We start from the raw sequence: 20,729 nt of genomic DNA, 5'->3' as shown, positions 1-20,729 counted from the left end.
CATAGCATAACTAAATGAAGTACTGTGATGTATTGTTTGGGTTTTTTTGTTTGTTTTTTTTATAATGCTTTCTGGCATCTGAGTGCTGAGTATTTCTACAGTGCCTCTGATTTTAAAAATAAATTTTTTTCCCCCAGGGATTTGCAAATCATGCAAGAAGCCACCACCATTTATATTAACCAGTTTTTCTTTCTTAAAGGATTCACTCCTGAGTTAGCTCCATTTAAAGGATTTTCTTTAACTTTTTGTGTATTTCTTATGTATCTCTTCTGCACAGGGCCAATAATAAGAAGTGGACAATACAGTATTTGCTTCATTGTGTGGGGGAAAAAAACCTTTGTTAAATATATGGATGCAGACGACTTGATGAAGATCTTAATTTTGTTTTTGGTTTAAAATAGTGTTTTTTTTTTTTTGAAAATGTACAAAATATCTATCACTACTGATAGGAGGTTAATATTTCTGTGTAGAAATGAAAATTGGTTTGTTTTTAGTATTTAGTGTAGATGTACACATTCCAGCAAATGTATTTGCAACTATTATGTGGTCAATGCTTTGTGATATAAATGTACTTTTTCAATGTATACTTTCACTTTTAAAATGCCTGTTTTGTGCTTTACAATAAATGATATGAAACCTCCTGTGTCGGTAAGTTGGATATGTGGGTATTTAAAGGATTCATAATTTCTTAGCAATGATAAATTAAGATACATATACACAAAATATAAGCTTTCCCCATGAAATATTAATTGAGTTTTTAAACACTGGCATGTTTTTTCCCCCTTGCAGTATAGTAGTAGATTGGAGGATCTTTTCCATTTATTGTATTTGGCTGTTTCAGCACAAGTAATCCTGATATCTTCATTTTTTTTTCCTTCTGTTTGATTCAAAACTGCATGTGTGTACAGTGATCTTTTGGCATACTTCCATTGCATTAACAGTGAAATTTCCTTTTATACATGACCACTGTTTCAGATCTGTACTGCTGCTATAACAGTTAACCTTTCTGTTCTTAATTTGATAATTACTTCGATTTCCAAGACTGTTTCAGCATAACTAATTTTAAACAGTTTTCGGATAGTGAATATGAATAGTTGAATAAGAAGTTTTTTCATGTAAAGAAACTTTCAATGTATACAATATTAGTGTGTTTCTTTTTAAATTTAGGGTAGAAAAGTAAATAGTATGCAAAAAGTATAGCTACAGTGCATCTGCCATTGAAACATTATCGGGGTATGGAAATGTTCAAGCTTTTTTCTTTTTTTTTCTTTTTGCAGTATAGTTAAGCCTTGTTTTGTAAATGCACAAGTCCAATCATTGAATCAACTTAATTTTTTATGTACTTGAAATCACTTTATTACCCTATAACACTCATGCTGAAGTTCTGATATTTTGTTGAAATCCATTGTTTTACTCTTTGCATATTTGTTGGCTCTTTGCATATTAATATATTAGACTACATGCAAATACAGTCTGTCTTGCCATTGTCTGTTGAAGTGCAGGTTTGATCCAGCCAGTATAGAACTAGCTCTGTAGGGGTGAGGAGGACTGTGCTGTGTATCATCCTTGATTGTGTTCCTTCAAGGAGCATTGCACTGTAAGTACATCAGAATGACAAATTGATGAACTGCAACAGTATCTTTTTGTCAATGTTCCACATAATGTAAATGCCATACTTTGTGTGAATATTATGTTGGAATACAGTGCTGATATCTTGGAAAACCATAACTGCTTCTTAATTTAACATAGAATAATACATAGGTCTGTATTTTTTTTTTAAGTGAGCTTAATGGGTAAGTATTTTTGATATGCTTTAGCTATAGCTAAAGAAAACTGATCATTAAAATTGAATAGTATTACTCATTGGTGCTCCTAAAATATATTGCTTTTCAGTGTACAGTATGCATATCTTCTATATTAATATGAAAGACTTGAAATGTGTCAGACAGAAGTGGTTTTCAGTTTGCAAATATTAAGCAATGTAGCAGTTTTAACACCATTTCATAAATATATATATACATATATATATATATTCTTTTCATTGGTGGGGAGCACCAGTTCTGAATATACTATAAAGGAAGATGTACAAGGACATAAATGTTGAGATTACTTACAGGGTAGAAAATAGCAGTTCAGTTCATTATAGATATTTGAAATGTTTTTGATTGTTTTATAGAACCTGGAGTGACTTCCCTTGCCCTTATTTAGATATGGATATATAGTTCTAGTTTGAAGTTTAATAGTTAAGGAGTTAGTTATGTGTTACCTTTAAGAGTAGGGTTATTGACATGAACAATTTCAGTATTTTGCATGATACTGTTTTATAGATGACCTTTTAGGAAAGTGGTGCATTTATTGATTAAACTGAAGAAATAGCTCAGTTGGATTCAATATCATAACTCACAAATTGGAGGCTGTTGATTTTGATTCATTTAAGGTTTAAAATCTTTATTAATTGCAAACAGTGCAATTATTTATACTTCACAGTGCCTTCCCAGACCTTCCACCTTAGGTTCTGCTGCAAAAAGCAACAGGTAAGCACAACCTAAGGACATATATAAATAAATATTTCAGTACATTAATGTTGTCCCTGTGAGGTTTTTGTGGTTGTGTATTCAAAAGCAATCTGCTACTGCTTCCCCAAAATGTATTTTGTTATTTATGCTACCATTTCAGTGGAAAGTCTGTAAGTTGTTCAAACAACTGTTTACATTTCTGGGTAATGTTTTTTATTTTAATTTTTTTATTAAAACAAGAAAAAAGAAATGATGAGTAGATTGCTGCTATAATTGAACTACATCCAAACTTTTTGTAATCTTTTCCCAACTACAGAAGAATTGTTAAGAAAGGGCAGTTAACATAGTTTTCGAGATTTAGGAAATCACTTGGTTAGAAACTTCAACAGCCTTCACAAGCTTTTTATGATTGACAGGTTGACAGGACATTTTCTTTCTTTGCCCTCCAAAGCTATATGGAGTTTATTTTTTTCTTATTCTTTAAGTATAACAATTCAGTAAGGACATTATGGGTCAGAATTTTATTACGAAGTTTTTTTTTTTTTAAGACAATTCAGTTTTCGTAACATACACTGAAAAAGGAAAATATAAGGAATACTGGCAGTATGTTTTGATAAGGCATGTGCATCAGTGAAATGTTAACTGTATAGCAAATAACCTTTCATAATCTGTATAGCAACCAATATTTTTCTGATTTATAATACTTTAATAATTGACGCTGCATTTTACTTTTTTTGCCAGTTTAAAATGTTTGTGTTCTTATAGATGATTTTAACTGGTACATATTTTGAGTTAAGATGAATGTATTAAAGCAGCATCCTATCAGTTTTGTTTATTCAGTTTCTAAAATGTGCTGATCCTTTTAAAACTCCTGCTTATCTCTACAACAAAGAAAAATATTCAAAAATACTGCCTTCATTTTCACACACAGTGCTGAAGATGCTGCAAGCACCAAATCATAGCTCATAAAATCAGGTCCTGAGATAGTTACCCATAAAGAGGAATCCTTTGAGTGTATGCCATTGGTGAGCCGATGAGCATGGACCATAGAAGGGCTCAATGTAGAAGGTAAAATTGGCAAATCATAATTGAGAAATATGAAATGTATTCCCATACATTGGTATAGGGTGTAAATGTACCTGCTTTTGATCACTTTTCATTTTAAAGTGCTATTTGCTTGATCTTAAATGTTCCATGAACTGTTAAATTTTGTAAGTTGTGTAGTTACTGCACCACATTTATGTGTGTGTGTGTATTGTTTTAATAGTCAATGATAGGTATGTTAAGACTGATAATATAAAGGAGATCTTTGAACCTTAAGGAGCCTTTCAACTTTTGGTTAGCTGTAGTTTGCATTTTTATAAAATAATAGATGAATGCTAATAGATATTGGGGCATTGTTTCTATCTCAAGAGTTTTTTTTAACTCATTACCATAAGCCTTCACTGATAACTGCATTTTTAAAATGGCGCTAATCTTAACCTTGAAATAAATGGAAAGCAGAAAAGGTGAGCCAGCTGACTTGAATGCAATGGATGTTAGGAGTGGTAGAAACAATGTTTAGATTGAAATTGAACTGATTTATTTTATTTAGCACTTAAAAACTTGACAATGTGTTTGTTTTAAGATATTTTAGTGTGGTGATACTTAGAATTCTAATGGGTTTGATGTTTCTTTTAGAAATGAAAAGTATACTTTTATTTTTAATTAACAAAAATGGTTTTAATACTAAAACTAGTGATTTAATACTAGTTGTTTATAAACATTGTAAAATATTTCCTTAGCCAAATACCTTGGTAGTTAATTCAAAAGGGTGGGTTTGGGTAGGAGTAGCAGAGTAAACTTAAGCGGGAAATAGGAATATATGCAGAAGTGATTACATTTGTTTGAGTGCTCTGCCAGGAGAACCAGTTCTACCTGTGAACATCTGTTGTCTAGAGTAAGGATGTAGAAATTATCAATGAGGATGTCTTTTTATTTTCTGAAAATTCTGCCTCATTTTAAAATGTATTTTAACAGTACCTAAAGATAATTTTGACTCTGAAAATAACCTTTATTTTTTGTTTAGTCACTTGAGTTATCTTGCCACAGTATAAACTTCTGAGGGATTTAAATTGGTGCTTTTAAAAAAGAAGCAAATAAATCCCAAGGTTTTATTTTCTTCAGTGATAGCCCTATAGAAACTCATAAATGTATTTGCGCATATATATATATATTTTTTCTTATGCATGCTCGATGCATTTTCGTCCTGAGAAAAGTGTTCTCTACAGAAACTACCCGTGTGTAAAAAGAAGATTGGCTTAAAATGGCTACTGTGATGGGAACAGTGTCTTAGGGAGATGCAGCTTGGACTTGAGGTAAATTGAATACTTTACAAACTGTGGTTTAGAGTTTGCTTTAATGACAATGTATGTAAAAGGGCACATGATTGCTGTAATTTTGTATTGATTATGGTTTCCTCAATAAAAAATAAATGTACATTGATGAATATTATAAGGGAGTGTTTTGTTTCTTTTCTAAAATATTGAAAAGACTTTATTTTAAATACACATTTTATTATGGGTTTACATTGTAAAATAAAATTGTCTTCCAGAAAACTAAAATATAAAACAACTTGGTAATAGAACATGGTAATTAATTATTTACAAACTCATTTTAGACCAGATTTTAAAATTGAAGATTGTGCCTTTTTTCCCCCTCCCTTAGACCTCAAAATCTTCAATTATGTTGAAAGTGTTTTCTCCTGCATGAACTACTGATACAAAGTTTTTTTACTAAAATATAATTTGTTCAGGCAAGGTCACAACGTAAATTTGCTTTAGAAGCTTGAATATAACACACCTTTGAATAGTACATGTTAATAGTCTCAACACTCAGAATTCTATATAGGCAGTGGTTTCCATTAAATTTTCTCCTTAAAATTTAGTCTTAACTTTTGTTGTTCTCCATGCTCCCCCTTTTCCCTCTGTGCTTCAGAAAGACTTTAAAACTACAACAAGAAAAATGACTATTAAGGAAAACTCAGTAGTTTCCAAATTATGAAGTCTCCATTAATTTTAGGTATATAAATAGCTCATAAACATCATTTTTTCATGCAAAATAATGTTTTATTTGTGATCTTTAAAACGTAATTGCTATAAGCTTAGAGTAATTGAGTAACTTTTCCACTCTACCCCATTAAATACACATTAACTTCACAATATGGTGACGAATCTGGTGATGATTTGGATAGGAAGAAGGTATTCTTTAGATGAGCTTGTGTTTTGAAGACTGTTAGGAAAAGGAATAAAAAGTCAATATAGTGGCACTTCTGGTTTCCATTTTTGGCCCCGCCACAGAAAACATGGATGTAGTAAGAAATTTGGGGGGGGTGGGAGGGAGCAGAGAAAGTTCCAGGGAGAGGGAAGGGGAGCTAGTAGTCGTCAGCTAAAAAAGAGAAGAAGAAAAGTGATTTTTTAAAGGAAAAAAAAATTTAAATACAATAAAAGTTCTAGATTAAAAATGATTAATTCTTACTTTCAATTGTAAGAATACAGGTACTAGCTGCAGAGCCTTTGTTGTTGACCGCTTTACACATATATTCTCCTTCATCTTCTGGGAAAGTTTCTGGTAAATAAAGGCAGTAAGTTTCTCCTCTTTCAATATATTGATAGTCTTCTCCATCTTGCAGTATTTCTCCTTCAAACCACCATGTAATTTCTGGTTTGGGTTCTCCTGTTACTTTAACAGTAAATCTAACTGGCTCACTGTCTACAACTGATGTGTTTTTTAGAGGCCTCTTGAACCATGGAGCTCCTGATCTCGTTTGCTCCTCATCTTCAATAGTGGAACCATTCATGATGCTACCACCTTCTTCTTCCTCCTCCTCTTCTCTTTTCTGTATTAAAATAAGTCCATTAAAGTTGGCATTTATAGTAGCATTTTTAGGACAGTGCTTTAGTAATAGAATTTTATGGATAAAAGGGTTTTTTCTTCCCAAAGAACATGTAAATATGCTTACTACAATTATGTACTTTATAAAACATTCCACTGACTTGAAAGCTATTAAAAATTACTTTAGGGCACCTGGGTGGCTCAGCCGTTAAGCATCTGACTTTGACTCAGGTCATGATCTCACAGTTCTTGAGTTTAGTCCCACATTGATTGAGTTTGAACCCCACTCCTCCCTCACTTTCTCTTCTCTCCCCTTCCCCCCACCTTGCCAGGCCCCTCGTGGGATTCTCTTTCTCATCCCCTTCCTGACTTGCGTCCTCCCAAATTTTTTTTTCCTAATCCCCCATAAAATTTCAAGAGCATCTTTGAAAAATAAAGGACATGTAAGCCTGGTACCTTTTGTAGTGCTGCATCAATTTCCTTTTGTTCAAACTGCATGCGTAGTAACTTTTGTTCTTCAATTCTTCTTTGTTCCTCTTCTTCTCTTGCCTTAGCCATTTGTTCAAATCTAGCTTTCATATTCACTTTATGAGTAAATGGAGCCTCACTTTTTTTTGCAGGCTTGACATCAACATCTTCCTTTATGAAAGTGGGCCAAGAATAGTAATTGCATATTTTCTAGAAACCAACAAGAACTAAAGCAGTACTTCTGAAGATGTCATTTATGGACACAAAATATACCATGTTTGGTTTATTTGTGCTATACTGCAGCCATGTAGATTTTCACTATCCCCTAATTTGAGAAAAATGAAAGTTTCATTTATGAAACATTCTCTTGACAATTAGAATCCTTTTCTCCCAGTGTAAAGCTACAGTGTCATTGGAGTCCCAGGGTATTATTTGCTCAACCAATTCTTTGTGCTAGCTGATAATACTGAACAGAAAAGGGTAGGGATGTTATACATTGTTAACTTAAAATACTTCTTGTCACAAGATTGTCCATCATTCTTCACTCTGCTATATAATAGAAAGTGCAATTTCCATTACTTCCCACTTTGTGATTTTCTTCCCCACCCTTCTTAGCTAGTAATTGTCTTTGAGATGAATTCCATCCAACAAAATTTATTGATGGTCAAATGACAGACGAGAGTGTTCACAGAATAAATGGAAGACAACTACTGAAAGAGGCATTGGCTGGAACGTGGGGGAAATCGTTGAAGTATATGGTTAGTCCTCTATATAGGGTGAGAGTTGGAAGCTATGGAAATAATTAAGGAGTAATTTAAGAGCAGAGTTTCAATTGTTAATTAGTGTGAGTGTATACAACAATTTGGTGATGATGGGGTCACTGGTGGCCTTTGAGGGCAGTTTTAGTATAGTGGGTTGTAGGTACAGTTAATTCAGGGTTTCTAAAGTACTTTAGCTGTAGTGGACTCTTGGTTTCTAAACTACCTAGACTTTTATGTCTGGAAATCTCACCATTTATATTTCACAGTACTATGAAGACATTGCCTCAGTGTACCACATCCAACTAAAGTTAGGAAATTTTGAAACAAGCTTTGAAGTAATTGCCTATGTAAGAAAAAATCTTGGTGTGTGGATGTTTTGCATCAGTTTGAGGTATTGTACTCCATTCCAATGAATGTAGAAGGAATTGGATAGTTTTTCTTGTTTTCTGGAATTAGATTTTTATTTAATGTTGGAAAATCCTAGAACATCAGACACAACGAAATACCTAATGGGTAAATTCTAGTACTCCTGCCATTAATACCAGTGTTTCAGTTTGAAATGATAAACCTAATGCCTATTAATAAACACAATGCAGGACTACAGTTAATTGCTAATATGAATGATGTTGCTGTGGTTTTATTACTAAAAAGGCTAAAAGACATGTTAAACATTGGTTTGGTGCATTCTTAGAGTATTGATACCTACCACATGAATATTAAAGGAAACACAATTGGGTAGTGAACTTGAGATAAAAGCGACGAGAAATGGTTTTGGAGTATGCCTTACTTGAAAAACTAGAAAGTCAAACACTATAAGTGATTTAAATGGGTGGTATGGATTAAGGCTACAAGGAGCTGTGGAATTCTTGGATTAGGGGAGGTTATATGGATGAGGTTACCTTGAAAGATGTCTGGAATACAAACAAGCCATGTTGAACACAGACATTTTTATTTTTTAATTAAAATTTTATAATGTTTATTCATTTTTGAAAGCAAGAGAAAGAGTGGGGGTGGGGGAGGTGGACACAGAATCCAAAGCAGGGTCTAGGCTCTGAGCTGTCAGCACAGAGCCTGATGCAGGGCTTAAACCCACAAATAGATCATGACCTGAGCCAAAGGCAAACACTTCACTGAGCCACCCAGGCGCCCCTTTTTGAGAGAAAGAGCACAAGCAGGGGAGGGGCAGAGAGGGAGACACAAGTATTCAAAGCAGGCTCCAGGCTCTGAGCTGTCAGCACAACCTGTCCCAGGGCTTGAACTCCCTAACTGCAAGATCATAACCTGAGCGAGCCAAAGTCAGATAGTCAACCGACTGAGCTACCCAGGTGCCCTGAACACAGATTTTTAAAGGAGGAAACCAGATAATACTACCAGTGCAAAGGTAAAGTGCAAAGGGAGTCTTATGCTGGAAGTTGATTGCACTCCATGGCAAAACTATGCCAACAAGTTTTTAAAGGGTATCTCTGACCTTAATCTAGAGAGAAAAGATAGGAAGGATGTCAGCATCCTTCACAATCAGTGAGGATATCCTCAGGGATTCCAGGAAATCAGACAAGTCCTAATCTGTCCTTTCATACAGAAGAGCCAGTAATAGCAATAAAACAGTAAATCATCTATCTCATTTTTAATCTTCCCTAAATATCTTGTAGGACTAGGTATGACTGCTCTGAGGTTTCACTACCTTTAACAATAAGGTGAGCAAGTGCATGCTGACTGAACTTTAGGTTCCATGATACATTTCTGTAAAAACTGCTCTTGTGGCCAACTATTAAATGTTGGTGTTCTCCAGTTTTACTATTCACCTTCCAACTATTAACCCTTTAAATATAGCTTTACTCTGATATGTTTAAATACTATTTATGATAGTTACAATCTATATAATTCCAGTCTCTTGCCTGAACTCAGTACCTATGTTTCAGACTGCTTTTATCTTATCCCAATATAGTTCAAACTTGATGTGTCCAAAACTATTCATCCTACCATCTCCAGACTGAATTCTCTGTAGTATCATCTAGTTAGTTTCTCTGGTAATCTTAATGTTGGGCTGGGCTTCTCAGTAACCACCTGCCCATAAACAGCCTGTTACCCAGTTTGGTTAAAAGTTGGGTCCATTTTTATCCCTGGATCCCAACTTAATGCCCTATTCCTTTCTTCTTCTTCATTCTCTCTGATACCAGATTTCTTTAAAAACAGAAGCTTTTTATTATTCTGTCCTAAAATGATGACTAACATTGTTCCCAAATCATAGTCCCTGCAAGGTTAAAAAGACCCAGTACCAACTAGCCACTACTTTTACAACTTTATTCTATTACCCATTATTCTATGAACCATGCCTTTGAACAAATTTTCCATTCCCCAGACACATTTTCACAACCTTTATGTAAAGGCTGTAAACGGACTCCCGTCTCCAATCTGGAATGTTTCCCCTCTTTAACTGCAAGTTCTAGTTAACCTTCACACTTTGCTTAAATGCCATTTTCTCAGCCCTGTGAAACTTCTAGGAATACTGAGTCCATCCTATTTGACCCTACAACATTAAATATACAGCTCCTATTTTAGCACTTAAGTTATAATTATTTTCATACATCTCATTAGGCTGAACTTTTTGAGGGCATATTATATTCACTTACATGAACCCAAGACTGAACACCAGGCCCAGCATAGATGTTAGCAATAGCATTTGCTTCTAGCAGTGACAGTAAACCTTAAGGTTTAGTGTGCATCACACAGAGTTCAAATGCAAATCAGCTTCACTGATGAATACCTGATGTTCCACAGCATCTCCATTTGTCTAAAATAGCTTATGATTTCCTTCCAAACTCTATTCCCATATTACTTCTGTTCGTGTATACCCACTTCAGTTCATTCTTTCCCTCTCCTCATCTCTACCACCATCCCCGAGTCTTCTCAAGTTTCATATCCTACACGTTTATCTATTTTCTCTATTTGACTTCTAGTTCAAGTTCCTCATCAGGCCTCTGACCACCCTGTACAAAAAGTAGTATCCTACTTTGTTAATTTCCATAGCTCTTACTTACTACTCAGTAATTGTTTTCCATCCTCCCTACCTGTTAGATTCTAAACACTACTGAGCAAGGACTGCAGGTTTATTCAGTGTACTCCCAGTATCCAGAACAGTTCCTGGAACATAATAGCCATTCAAATAATTTTTTAATGCATGAATCTAAAACCATCTTTAGTTTCACTATGATCTAGGTATAAAGATGCCTATTTGATAATATCTCCATGTTTTAAAGATTCCTTCAATGAACAATAAAACAAAGTTCCTTAACATCTAAGACCTTCCATGACCATCTTGCCTGCGTTTGCATCTTCATCTTTATCTTTGATGTTCCTATACTGTTTGCTTTAATAATAATGAATTGCTTACAGTGCAAAGAATTTGCACATAATTTTTTCATTCTTTTAATTCACAGTCTCCCCTGAAGGCCCTCCCAACTTCCCACACCTACCTTATTGAATATTTAATGGAAATTCATTGTTAGAAGAACATAAATGCTGTTAAGTATTATAAAATGGCAATTCTGGCAGAAAAAAAATTTCCAGATCCTACTTAAAGCAGTACTCATAGTCATGGAACTAGATCTTAAGCTGGAAGGAACATTACAGGTTATTTAGTAATTGCCAATTTTTTAACATATGGAGGTACTTCTAATTCATGTCATCTCAATTCTAATTTAGGCTCTGCCACTGAATTATTGGCATGACTTTGAGATCATTAGGCTTTATTTGTCTCGTCTTTAAATACGAAAGTAAATATCTAGAATTTCTTTTAAGTTATATGTACACTGGTTCTACTGATTCAAACTAAAACTTCTGCCAGTAAATACATTTAAACTGTTATTTCCGGAGTGACCTACCTGATGTTCACAATAAGCGGCTTTAATTCTGATAACAGCCATTTTGAACAATGCTAGAGTGAGGAAATTGAAACTTTCAAAGTCTCTTGAGATCTTAATATGCTTTTGCTACTTAGTTCCCAGATAATATTGTATACATCTATGGTTAATTGTAAGTACCAAAACTTATTCAAAGTCCATGTTACATTTATACCATGACTGTTAAATACAAAATAGTATATACCTCATGAAAGTTTTCTGCTTCTCGCTCTTTAATTTCAAGGTCAATTGCTCTCCTTTTTGCTCGTTCTTCTTCTATCTTTTTCTGGATTTCTTTTTCAGACAGTTGTCCAATTTTTTCAAACTTGCTTTTTAAATTTTTAGCTTGAATAGAGCCACTTCTTTTCAATTTTATTAATTCTTCATATTCCCTACTCAGTTCAAAGGTTTCATGTTCTTCCTCTTCCTTCAAAAAAATTTTTATATATTAAATACCAGAGAATTAGTTTGTACAATAAAACATCCAAAAAGCGTTCTTTTCTTTTGTTTGTTTGTTTTTTTAGTGTTTATAATGTTGAGAGAGTATGTGTGCGAAGAGAGGGGCAGAAAGAGAGGGAGAGAGAGGATCCCAAGCAGGTTCTGTGCTGTCAGTGCAGAGCCCAACACAGGGCTCAAACTCAGGAACCATGAGATCATGACTGGAGCCAAAATTGAGTTGGATGCTCAACCAACTGAGGCACCTAGGCACTCCCAAAAAGTGTTAATTTCTTATTTGAAGCCAAAAATAAAGTTTAAATAACCTCCTCCATAAACACAATGCCTAAATTTACTGATTAAAAGTAATGCATATGGGCATCTGGGTGGCTCAGTCGGTTAAACTCATCAGACTCTTGATTTCAGCTCAGGTCATGGTCACAGTTTGTGAGTTTAAGCCCCATGTCGGGCTCTGCACTGACAGCACAGAGCATGCATGGGATTCTCTCTCTCTCAAAATAAACTTAAAAAAATGTAATGCTTCAAATTTAAGACTTTAGATAACATTTAAAATATTTCATTATGGGCGCCTGGATGGCTCAGTTGTTAAGCATCTGACTTCAGCTTGGGTCATGATCTCATGGTTCATGTGTTCAAGTCCCACATCAGGTGACCTTAAGCCCCACTTCAGGTGAGCATGAGCCCTGCTTTAGGTAAAAACAGGAGATTTGCTTCAATGAGCCCTGCTTCTCTCTCTGTCTGCCTGTCTCTCTCTCTCTCTCTCTGCCCCTTGCTCATTTGTGCCTTCCCTCTCCAAAAACATAATAATGATAATATTTCATTACGGCTCAAAACATCATTTAACATTCCATTATAACTCTATTATAACTAGAATATGCATATCAGGATTAACTTTTACTAGGAACTATAGGAAAATTTTTGCTTAGGAGAAGATGAAGAACTGTAATTAAAAGAACATGACTGGGGGTAAGATCTAAGTTCTAGTTCTGACTTTGATACTGTATGGCCTTTGCCTGGTCACTTAACCCACTAGACATGATTTTTTCATCTCTGTATAGAGCCAGAGTATCCGAAAATTCCTCCTTTTTTTTTGATGATAGTCTAATAAAGTTAAATATCACTTAATACTCAACTTAAGTGAACGAAGCCTTTCTAAAATACAGTCTGGCCAAATCCCTACATTTTGATACATATCACTTTTACTCTATTTTATATTCTGCCATGAAAGAAAAGGAGTCAAACCAAAATTGGGCTCCCAATTCTTTAGAGCATTTTTTTTTTAATTTTTTTTTTAATGTTTATTTATTTTTGAGACAGAGACAGAGCATGAACAGGGGAGGGTCAGAGAGGGAGACAAAGAATCTGAAACAGGCTCCGGGCTCCAAGCTGTCAGCACAGAGCCTGATGTGGGGCTCGAACCCATGGACTGCGAGATCATGACCTGGGCTGAAGTCGGATGCTCAACTGACTGAGCCACCCAGGCACCCCTCTTTAGAGCATTTTATCTTAAATACTTTTTCCTCAAGTTTCCCTTGGCTTTTCACAATTTATTCCTAGTTCTTTGTATACTTCTTACACTAAACCCTAATCTCACTGTATGAAGTGGTTTAAAAGATTGCAGTTATTCCTGATATACTTTTCCTGGAGAAGACCTAAAGTCCTAGGTGTGGAGCAGGGGTAGTAGGGAAGGAAAATGAAGGAGGGGAAGGATGGGATCACAGTGGATGATGTGACGTGAGGCTTAATTTCTTGGTTCAACCAAAGGGATGAAAGAGAAAATTTATTCCGTTATACTACCCTCCACGTTTTGGTCTCTGACGGTCCAAACTGACAACTCCTAAAATACCAGAAACCTAACAAATTTGTGATATACCTCATATTACAGTGGTTCCCAAGTCATTCTGGTCAAATGAACTAATTAGCTGCAGTGCAGATGATCGTGGAACTGGTGTGCTACTCGCTTGGAAACACTCAGACGTAGTAGGGTAAGTCACTCAGTAGCACCAAAATGTCAGTTACATACTGCCTTATGTTAATTAGAATCCATCTCAGTGTACTAAAATATAATTTACAAGTTTTCCTAAATGATTCATCTTCAGCTTCCTTTATAAAATAAATGCTATTACATTTAAAAAGCTTTAAGGCAAGGGGTTCCTGGGTGGCTCAGTCGGTTAAGCGTCCAACTTCAGCTCAGGTCATGTGTGATCTTGCAGTTTGGGAGTTCCAGCCCTGCATCAGGCCCTGTAAGGATCATTCAGAACCTGGAGCCTGCTTCAGATTCTGTGTCTCCCTCTCTTTCTGCCCCTCCCCTGCTCATGCTCTGTTTATGTCTCTCTGTCTCTCAAAAATAAATACACATTAAAAAAATTATAAAGTAAAATATTTTAAGGCTAGACCTTGGAATATTTTTCTACAGCATATTCATGATACTTTATTATTACCTATATGTTTATATAGTATTTATAGTCTCTTGATTGGCTAGGGCAAGGAAGTAAATAACCCCACAGGCCCACTGTCTTAACCCATAACAAAGAAGGTAACTTCTAAGAGACTGCAACGTCTGCATAGGTCACAAGCTGGCAAGAAGTCCCCATCAAGTTGCCCACCAAACATGCCGTGTCATTGCCAGTCTTAGTCTGGGACAGCCACTGTTCATCTCACCCCAAGTCATGTTCATCCCCAATTCTCCTCAGGCTGCTGCCAGTAGCTTCCTCATCAGAAGCCGAGGGTGACAGTGGAATGCTGGCCCCCTCTTTTTCCCTCCCCTCTTCTGCCTACACAACTGGCCATCCAGATGCAGGGTGGCAGCTGTGGGAAGGAAAAGGTTAGGCAGGGCCTTAGAGCACCAGGAGGTAGAAAAAGGGCTTCTGAGAATGCACCATAGGGAGGCAGGGGACAGAAGAAGGTTTGAGTGAGCCAAAGCTCTAAAACTCTAGCAGATACTCCACTGTCCAGTCAGCTTTCACTTACACACAAATTCAAAGACAAGATTATTAAAATTTTAATTTTTAAATTTTATTTTAATTAAATTTTTTAAATAAAAATCAAGATTGGCCAGGTGCCTAGCTGGCTCAGTCAGAAAAGCATGTTACTCTTGATCTTGGGGTCATGAGTTCAAGCCCCATGTTGGGTGTAGACATTGCTTAAATAAAACTTAAAAAAAATTTTTTTTAATAAACAAAAATCAAGATTGGCAACCTTAGAGCATTAAATCTTATGCATGGCCTATTTGAGCATATAGGGCCCTGTGACGGCACAAGTTGCCTGCCCATGAAGCTGGCCCTGTACAGTCCTGTATTTATATACATATATATTTGTATATATCTTTAATTCATTTCAGTACTAGAGAAATTATACTAAAATATTTAACATCAAAGTCCTATCTTCTAATTTAGTAAAATAAAATTATTCAAAAACTTGCCACACTGATGTTCTAGTATCCATGGTACTCTTGTAATTTTATTTTGACTAATCAGTTTAATTCTGTTTGTTTCAAGAAAAATAAGCATAAATGAGTATATTAAACACTTTAGGAAACAATTCTCAATCATAATGTGACCGCACAATTGTGAGGTATTTAGGAAGAAATATTTACTTAAGGTAATCACTTACAATCATTTGTTTTATTATTTTTTTAATGTTTATCCATTTTTGAGAGAGCATAAGCAGGGGAGGGGCAGAGAGAGAGGGGGACAGAGGATCCCAACATGGGGCTCAAATCCAAGAACCAAACCCACAAACCATGAGATCATGACCTGAGCTGAAGCTTGATGCTTGACTGAGCCCCCCAGGTGCCCTGCATCATAAGTGATTTAAATTAGTAAGGAAGAAACAGAGTTCTATCAGGCTAGAAAGCGCACATAACTGTGCTGAAACTTGTACCAAGCGCCTCATAGTATGATGAGTGTCCTTTATGTGAATAATAATACTCAGAAAGTTATTGTAAGATACTATATGTAAAATACTTACATTAATAAACATTTGGAAGAAAAAAATGGATATTTCCACATTTATAAACATTTGGAAGAAAAAAAAATGGATATTTCCTAAAATCTCACCTCTCCCATTTCTTGTCTCAGTTGTTCAAATTCCTGTTTTTCCATCTCTAGCTTATGCTTCCTTTCTTCCTCCGTTCGTCGTTTTTCTTCTTCCATTTTTTGTTTTAATAATTCTTCAAAATTAATTTCCAGTTTTCCCGGTGTAAGAGATTCTTGAGAAATTGTTTTATACATCTCTGGGAAGTCATCATCTACTACCTATTTAAAATAAGTCTCTTATTACTCTTTCCAAAATTACACATACTAAAAAGGGGAATTTTTTTTTTTGTAGAAACTGATTGAGTGAGTAAAAAGGTTTCACCCTGAACTAAAAATTTGAAGACCTAAATCTCTTCAAAAGTATAAAACAATAAACAAGGTAAAAAATACTAGAAAATTTAAGGTGTTTTTGTGGCTACAGAGGAAACGGTGACCATCTGTTCTCCATTGCAACAAACACAAATCCTTTGACTTTGTATTATGAGTAATTCGAATTAGACATTAAGATTTTATAATACTGAGAACACTTTCTACGTGAAGTAAAATGAATTTCCATTTTGGTGATTAAAATGAGCATTTCGCAGCTAACTCATGGTTTTGTCTGAATGAATTAAATAACCCATCAGGATTCCTTCATAATCAGGTAAAAATCACTCTTAATGCTGTAATTTTATTGTATTTAATGCTAATAATAATAGTTAATACTTACTCAGAGCTGCCATGTAAAATTCTAAGCACTTTATATGGATGAGGAAACTGAGGCAGTGAAAAGTAACTTGTCCAAAGTCAACACAAATATTAAGTGGCAAAGGTGGTATTCAAAACTTCAAAAGTCTAATAAAATTATAAATAATGATTTAGACTTTTTGTAATTTCATGAGTTACATGTCTAATTGCCATTTATTTGTGACCTTGGGCAAGTTACCTAGCCTCTGAGTTTCCCCATTTGTGATGACTTTTCATACAGTTGTCAGGAGAATCAAAATTTGGAAACACTTAGCAGTATGCCTGACACCCAATGGTAAGCTCCCAATGGCAGTTTTATTCCCTGTAAATTAACATTTACATTAGCATTTACATTAGCATTCCCTGTAATAAAGGCAATCCCTAAATTGCAAATAGAAACTTTGCAATCCAAAGATTGCCCCAAATTTTTACTATTAACTGAGCTATAATACAAAATTAAAATATGGCCCTGGATAAGAAAACAACATAAATAAAGGAATTAGTTTTTCCTTTCCTGATACAGAAATATCTCTAGGAAACTAGAGTTTGGGTTTAATGCAGTTTTCTTTCCCTGCACTTTTTCCACTAGTGAATCCTGGCAGTTTCAGCCTAAAAATCTGGCCCTGGGACTAGATCTCCTGATCTTTACAACTACTTCTTGTCTATCACTTCTGAACCTGTTTATTCTCCAAAAAATTAAGTGCCTTCACAAGGTTTATAGGGTTTCTGTGTAGAAATCATTTGTGAATCAAGGATTACCTTGTAATACATATAAGATAGTTTTAAGGGGCACCTGACTGACTCTGTCAGTACAGCATGAAACTCTTGGTCTTGGGGTTGTCAGTTCAAGCCCCATGTTGGGGGTAGAGTTTACTTAACAAATAAAAAAATTAATTTTTAAAAAAAGTTTTAATATATTCCGCAAACATTTATAGGCAATTTGTTACACTAGAATGCATTGTGCCACATGCCAGATGAACAGTCTCAGCCTCATGAGTGAGAAAGGCAGCTGTAAGCAACAACAATACAGCTTTAGTGCTATGCCAGGGAAGTACTAAATGCTGTAAGAATGTACAGAAGGAACATGTCTTTGGAACTTGTATTCTCAGGAAAAGCTTCCCAAAGGAAACAGAATATATGAAAAAGAATTAGAGCATAGGGAAAGGAAAGAGGGACATGTTTCATTTAGCATTAATGAAGGTCCAGAGATGGACAAGAGCACAGTATTTTGAAGAAATTGGGAGAAATTTAGTATGTCTGGAAAAAAGATGAAGAATCAAGAAATGAAGCTGGAAAAATACACCAGGGCAATATTATAAAGAAACTTGTTTTAAAATTTTTTAGATTTTTTTTTAATTTAGATTTTTGCTTAAGGGAAGCAGAAATTTTTTTTCTTTTTTTAATGTTTATTTATTTTTTGAGAGAGGGATAGAACTTGAGTTGGGGAGGGGCAGAGAGAGAGAGGGAGACACAGAATCTGAAGAGGCTCAAGGCTCTGAGCTGTCAGCACAGAGCCTGATGCGGGGCTCAAACTCATGGACCACAAGATCATATCCTGAGCTGAGGCTGAATGCTTAACCAACTGAGCCACCCAGGCACTCCTTTCTTTTTCTTTTCCTTTTTTTTTTTAAGTAGGCACTACATCCAATGTGGGGCTTGAACTCACAACCCTGAGATCGAGAGTCAGATACTCTACCAACTGAGCCACCCAGATGCCCCAGAAAGGGAAAATTTTTAAGCAAAACAGTAACACAATAAAATTTACTTGAAAAGAGAGAGAAGATCACTCTTGGCTTTACAAGGAAGAATGGATTATAGGCAAGAAAACAAGTTAAACAGGAGTTAGTCTGAAGCTAGAGATAATTGACCTGGGAGGAGATAGGTGGCCCTAGAAAAGGATAACTATAGTAGAAATGAGGGGAAAATTGATAGATTTTTAGAGTGATTTAGAAGATAGAATGAATAAAACTTAATGAATGATTGGATGTGAGGCATGAATGAGAAGGTTGGAAGTGTTTAAGGCTCCCAACTTTCTGATTTGAGCATCTGGATTGGTGATGATGCCAAATAAAAACGTGGATGGATATATGTGCCTGAAGCTCCCTTAGACATAGTAAGAAAACCAGGTCATATCATTGAAGCCAATTAAAATGTTTCAAGAAGGGTCAGGGGTGCCTGGCTGGCTCAGTCGGTAGAGCCTATAACTCTTGATCACAGGGTTATGAGTTCAGTCAAGCCCCATATTGGGTGTAGAGCCTACTTAAAAAAATGGTTTGGCGCATCTGCCTGGCTCAATCGGTGGGCTGTATGACTCTTGATCTTAGGGTTGTGAGTGTCAGCCCCATATTGGTTGTGGAGGTTACTTAAAAATAAAATTTTCGAAAATGTTTCAAGAAGGGGATGCAGCATTCACATCAGCTTGCTTGAAAATAAAGTTTGTCAGATAACTGTACATTTTACAAACATTAAAATTCTGTAACTCTGTGACAGAATTAAGTTTGGTAGCAATATCCAGAAGTGATGGGTGAGTATTTTGGAGAGTTAAATAATTGTGATTAAATGGCTTTGACCATTTAATATATACTGGATGGAATGGAAAGTGAAACAAAAGAAGGAAAGGAAGGAGGGAGGGAAAGAGGAAATGTGGGAAAGGAAAGAAGAATGGAGAGAATAGAAGAAAGGGTGAGGGTAGGAAACTCCCTGCTTAGATACTTACTTCTGGAAAACATACCTTCCCAGAGAAGGAAGACAATATTCAATCATCTATGCCAGGCATAGCAATTTAATCAGAACCTTCTCAACATTACATTGAAGCAAACACCTTTAACTGACTGGTTTTATGCCACAGGAGACTTTAAAAACTTATTTGCTATCCCTACTTTTGAAACTTTCCTGAAATAATAGAGTATTCCCCAAAGTTTAATTATTTCTCTTAACATACTCTTTAAATTTTTTTTTTAATTTTTAAAAAATTTTCTAAGTAATCTCTACACCCAACATGGGGCTTGAACTCACAATCCTGAGATCAAGAGTTGCATGTGCTACTAGAGGCAGCTAGGCACCCTGTCTTAACATACGCTTAAAAAGCTGAATCCTAATGGCATTCTCCCAATTACATTCTGTCTTACCATGCTTCTCCTTGCTTCAGCAAATGCCTTCTTTTCTTCCTCTATTCTCCTTCTGGCTTCTTCTTCTGCTTTCTTTTTTTCATCTTCTCTCCTTTGTCTTTCTATTTCTTCAAAGCTGAGTTTGAGTTTACCAGGGCGGTACCCTTTTAAAATTTTTTCTGTGTCTTGGTTTTCCTCCTCTTCATTTACCTAACCAAGAAACAACTCACTAGTAAGAACTGAGATTCATCAAAGACAGGAATGAATGACCTCAAAAGGGACAGAATCAGCCACCTCACACATGAACATTTCCTTACCCTTAATATATTTGACCAAAAATTCCCTTCCTTTATATTGTCTTTTATGATAAAATATTCAAATTTGAGGAAATTCCAGGCAAAGATGTACTCAAGTTAAATAAAAGTTCCCAAGAAAGTCAAATTTTTAAATAGGTAAGTGGAGTGTGAAAAAAGTTAAGGGGTCATTTAAAAGTTCTGTTAAATATTAACTCTCCCAGGACAAAACAGAAAATGTGTATGTGTATGTACTTACTGAGGTTCAAGGTACATCTTTATCTGGAATTTCCTCAAATTTATTATATAACTATTATACATAATTTATATGTTATAATCATTATATATATATATATATATATATATATATATATATATATAATGTCATTATATGTAAAAAAAATATGTTATAGGGGTACCTGGCTGGCTCAGTTGGTGGAGCATGCTACTCTTGATCTCAGGGTTGTGGGTTCAAGTAGAGATTACTTAAAAATAAAATCTTCAGTGTGGAGGTTCCTCAAAAAATTAAAAATAGACCCACCCTATGACCCAGCAATAGCACTGCTAGGAATTTACCCAAGGGATACAGGAGT

General features: G+C 35.2%; 2 protein-coding genes across 28 annotated transcripts in view; one reads left to right on the top strand and one right to left on the bottom strand.

The window, feature by feature from the left end:
* FUBP1 (far upstream element binding protein 1) overlaps positions 1–5,009 on the top strand; it is a 34,569-nt gene extending 29,560 nt beyond the window's left edge. For 14 of the 19 annotated variants that reach the window (XM_030327093.2, XM_030327096.2, XM_030327092.1 and 11 more), the window contains one exon: positions 278–5,009. In XM_030327093.2, the coding sequence (XP_030182953.1) occupies positions 278–286 (9 nt within the window). In that variant the 3' untranslated portion in view covers positions 287–5,009. The remainder of the gene's footprint in view (positions 1–277) is intronic. The other 5 variants (XR_003971139.1, XR_003971136.1, XR_003971137.1 and 2 more) reach the window with 5 other exon arrangements.
* Positions 5,010–5,480: 471 nt separating this feature from the next.
* Positions 5,481–20,729, bottom strand: part of NEXN (nexilin F-actin binding protein) — a 51,554-nt gene continuing 36,305 nt past the window's right edge. For 5 of the 9 annotated variants that reach the window (XM_030327084.1, XM_030327082.1, XM_030327081.1 and 2 more), the window contains 6 exons: positions 19,865–20,053; positions 16,032–16,229; positions 11,722–11,944; positions 6,846–7,030; positions 6,033–6,393; positions 5,481–5,942 (listed from right to left, as the gene is read on the bottom strand). In XM_030327084.1, coding sequence (XP_030182944.1) covers positions 5,929–5,942; positions 6,033–6,393; positions 6,846–7,030; positions 11,722–11,944; positions 16,032–16,229; positions 19,865–20,053 — 1,170 coding nt within the window. In that variant the 3' untranslated portion in view covers positions 5,481–5,928. Of the gene's footprint in view, positions 5,943–5,963; positions 6,394–6,845; positions 7,031–11,721; positions 11,945–16,031; positions 16,230–19,864; positions 20,054–20,729 lie in introns of those variants that run through there. The other 4 variants (XM_030327078.1, XM_030327080.1, XM_030327076.1 and 1 more) reach the window with 3 other exon arrangements.

Source organism: Lynx canadensis, chromosome C1 (genome assembly GCF_007474595.2).
Source record: "Lynx canadensis isolate LIC74 chromosome C1, mLynCan4.pri.v2, whole genome shotgun sequence".
In the NCBI taxonomy this organism is placed as follows: domain Eukaryota; kingdom Metazoa; phylum Chordata; class Mammalia; order Carnivora; family Felidae; genus Lynx; species Lynx canadensis.
The sequence above is the reverse complement of the archived record's forward strand: the minus strand, read 5'-3'. Positions and strand labels throughout refer to the sequence as shown.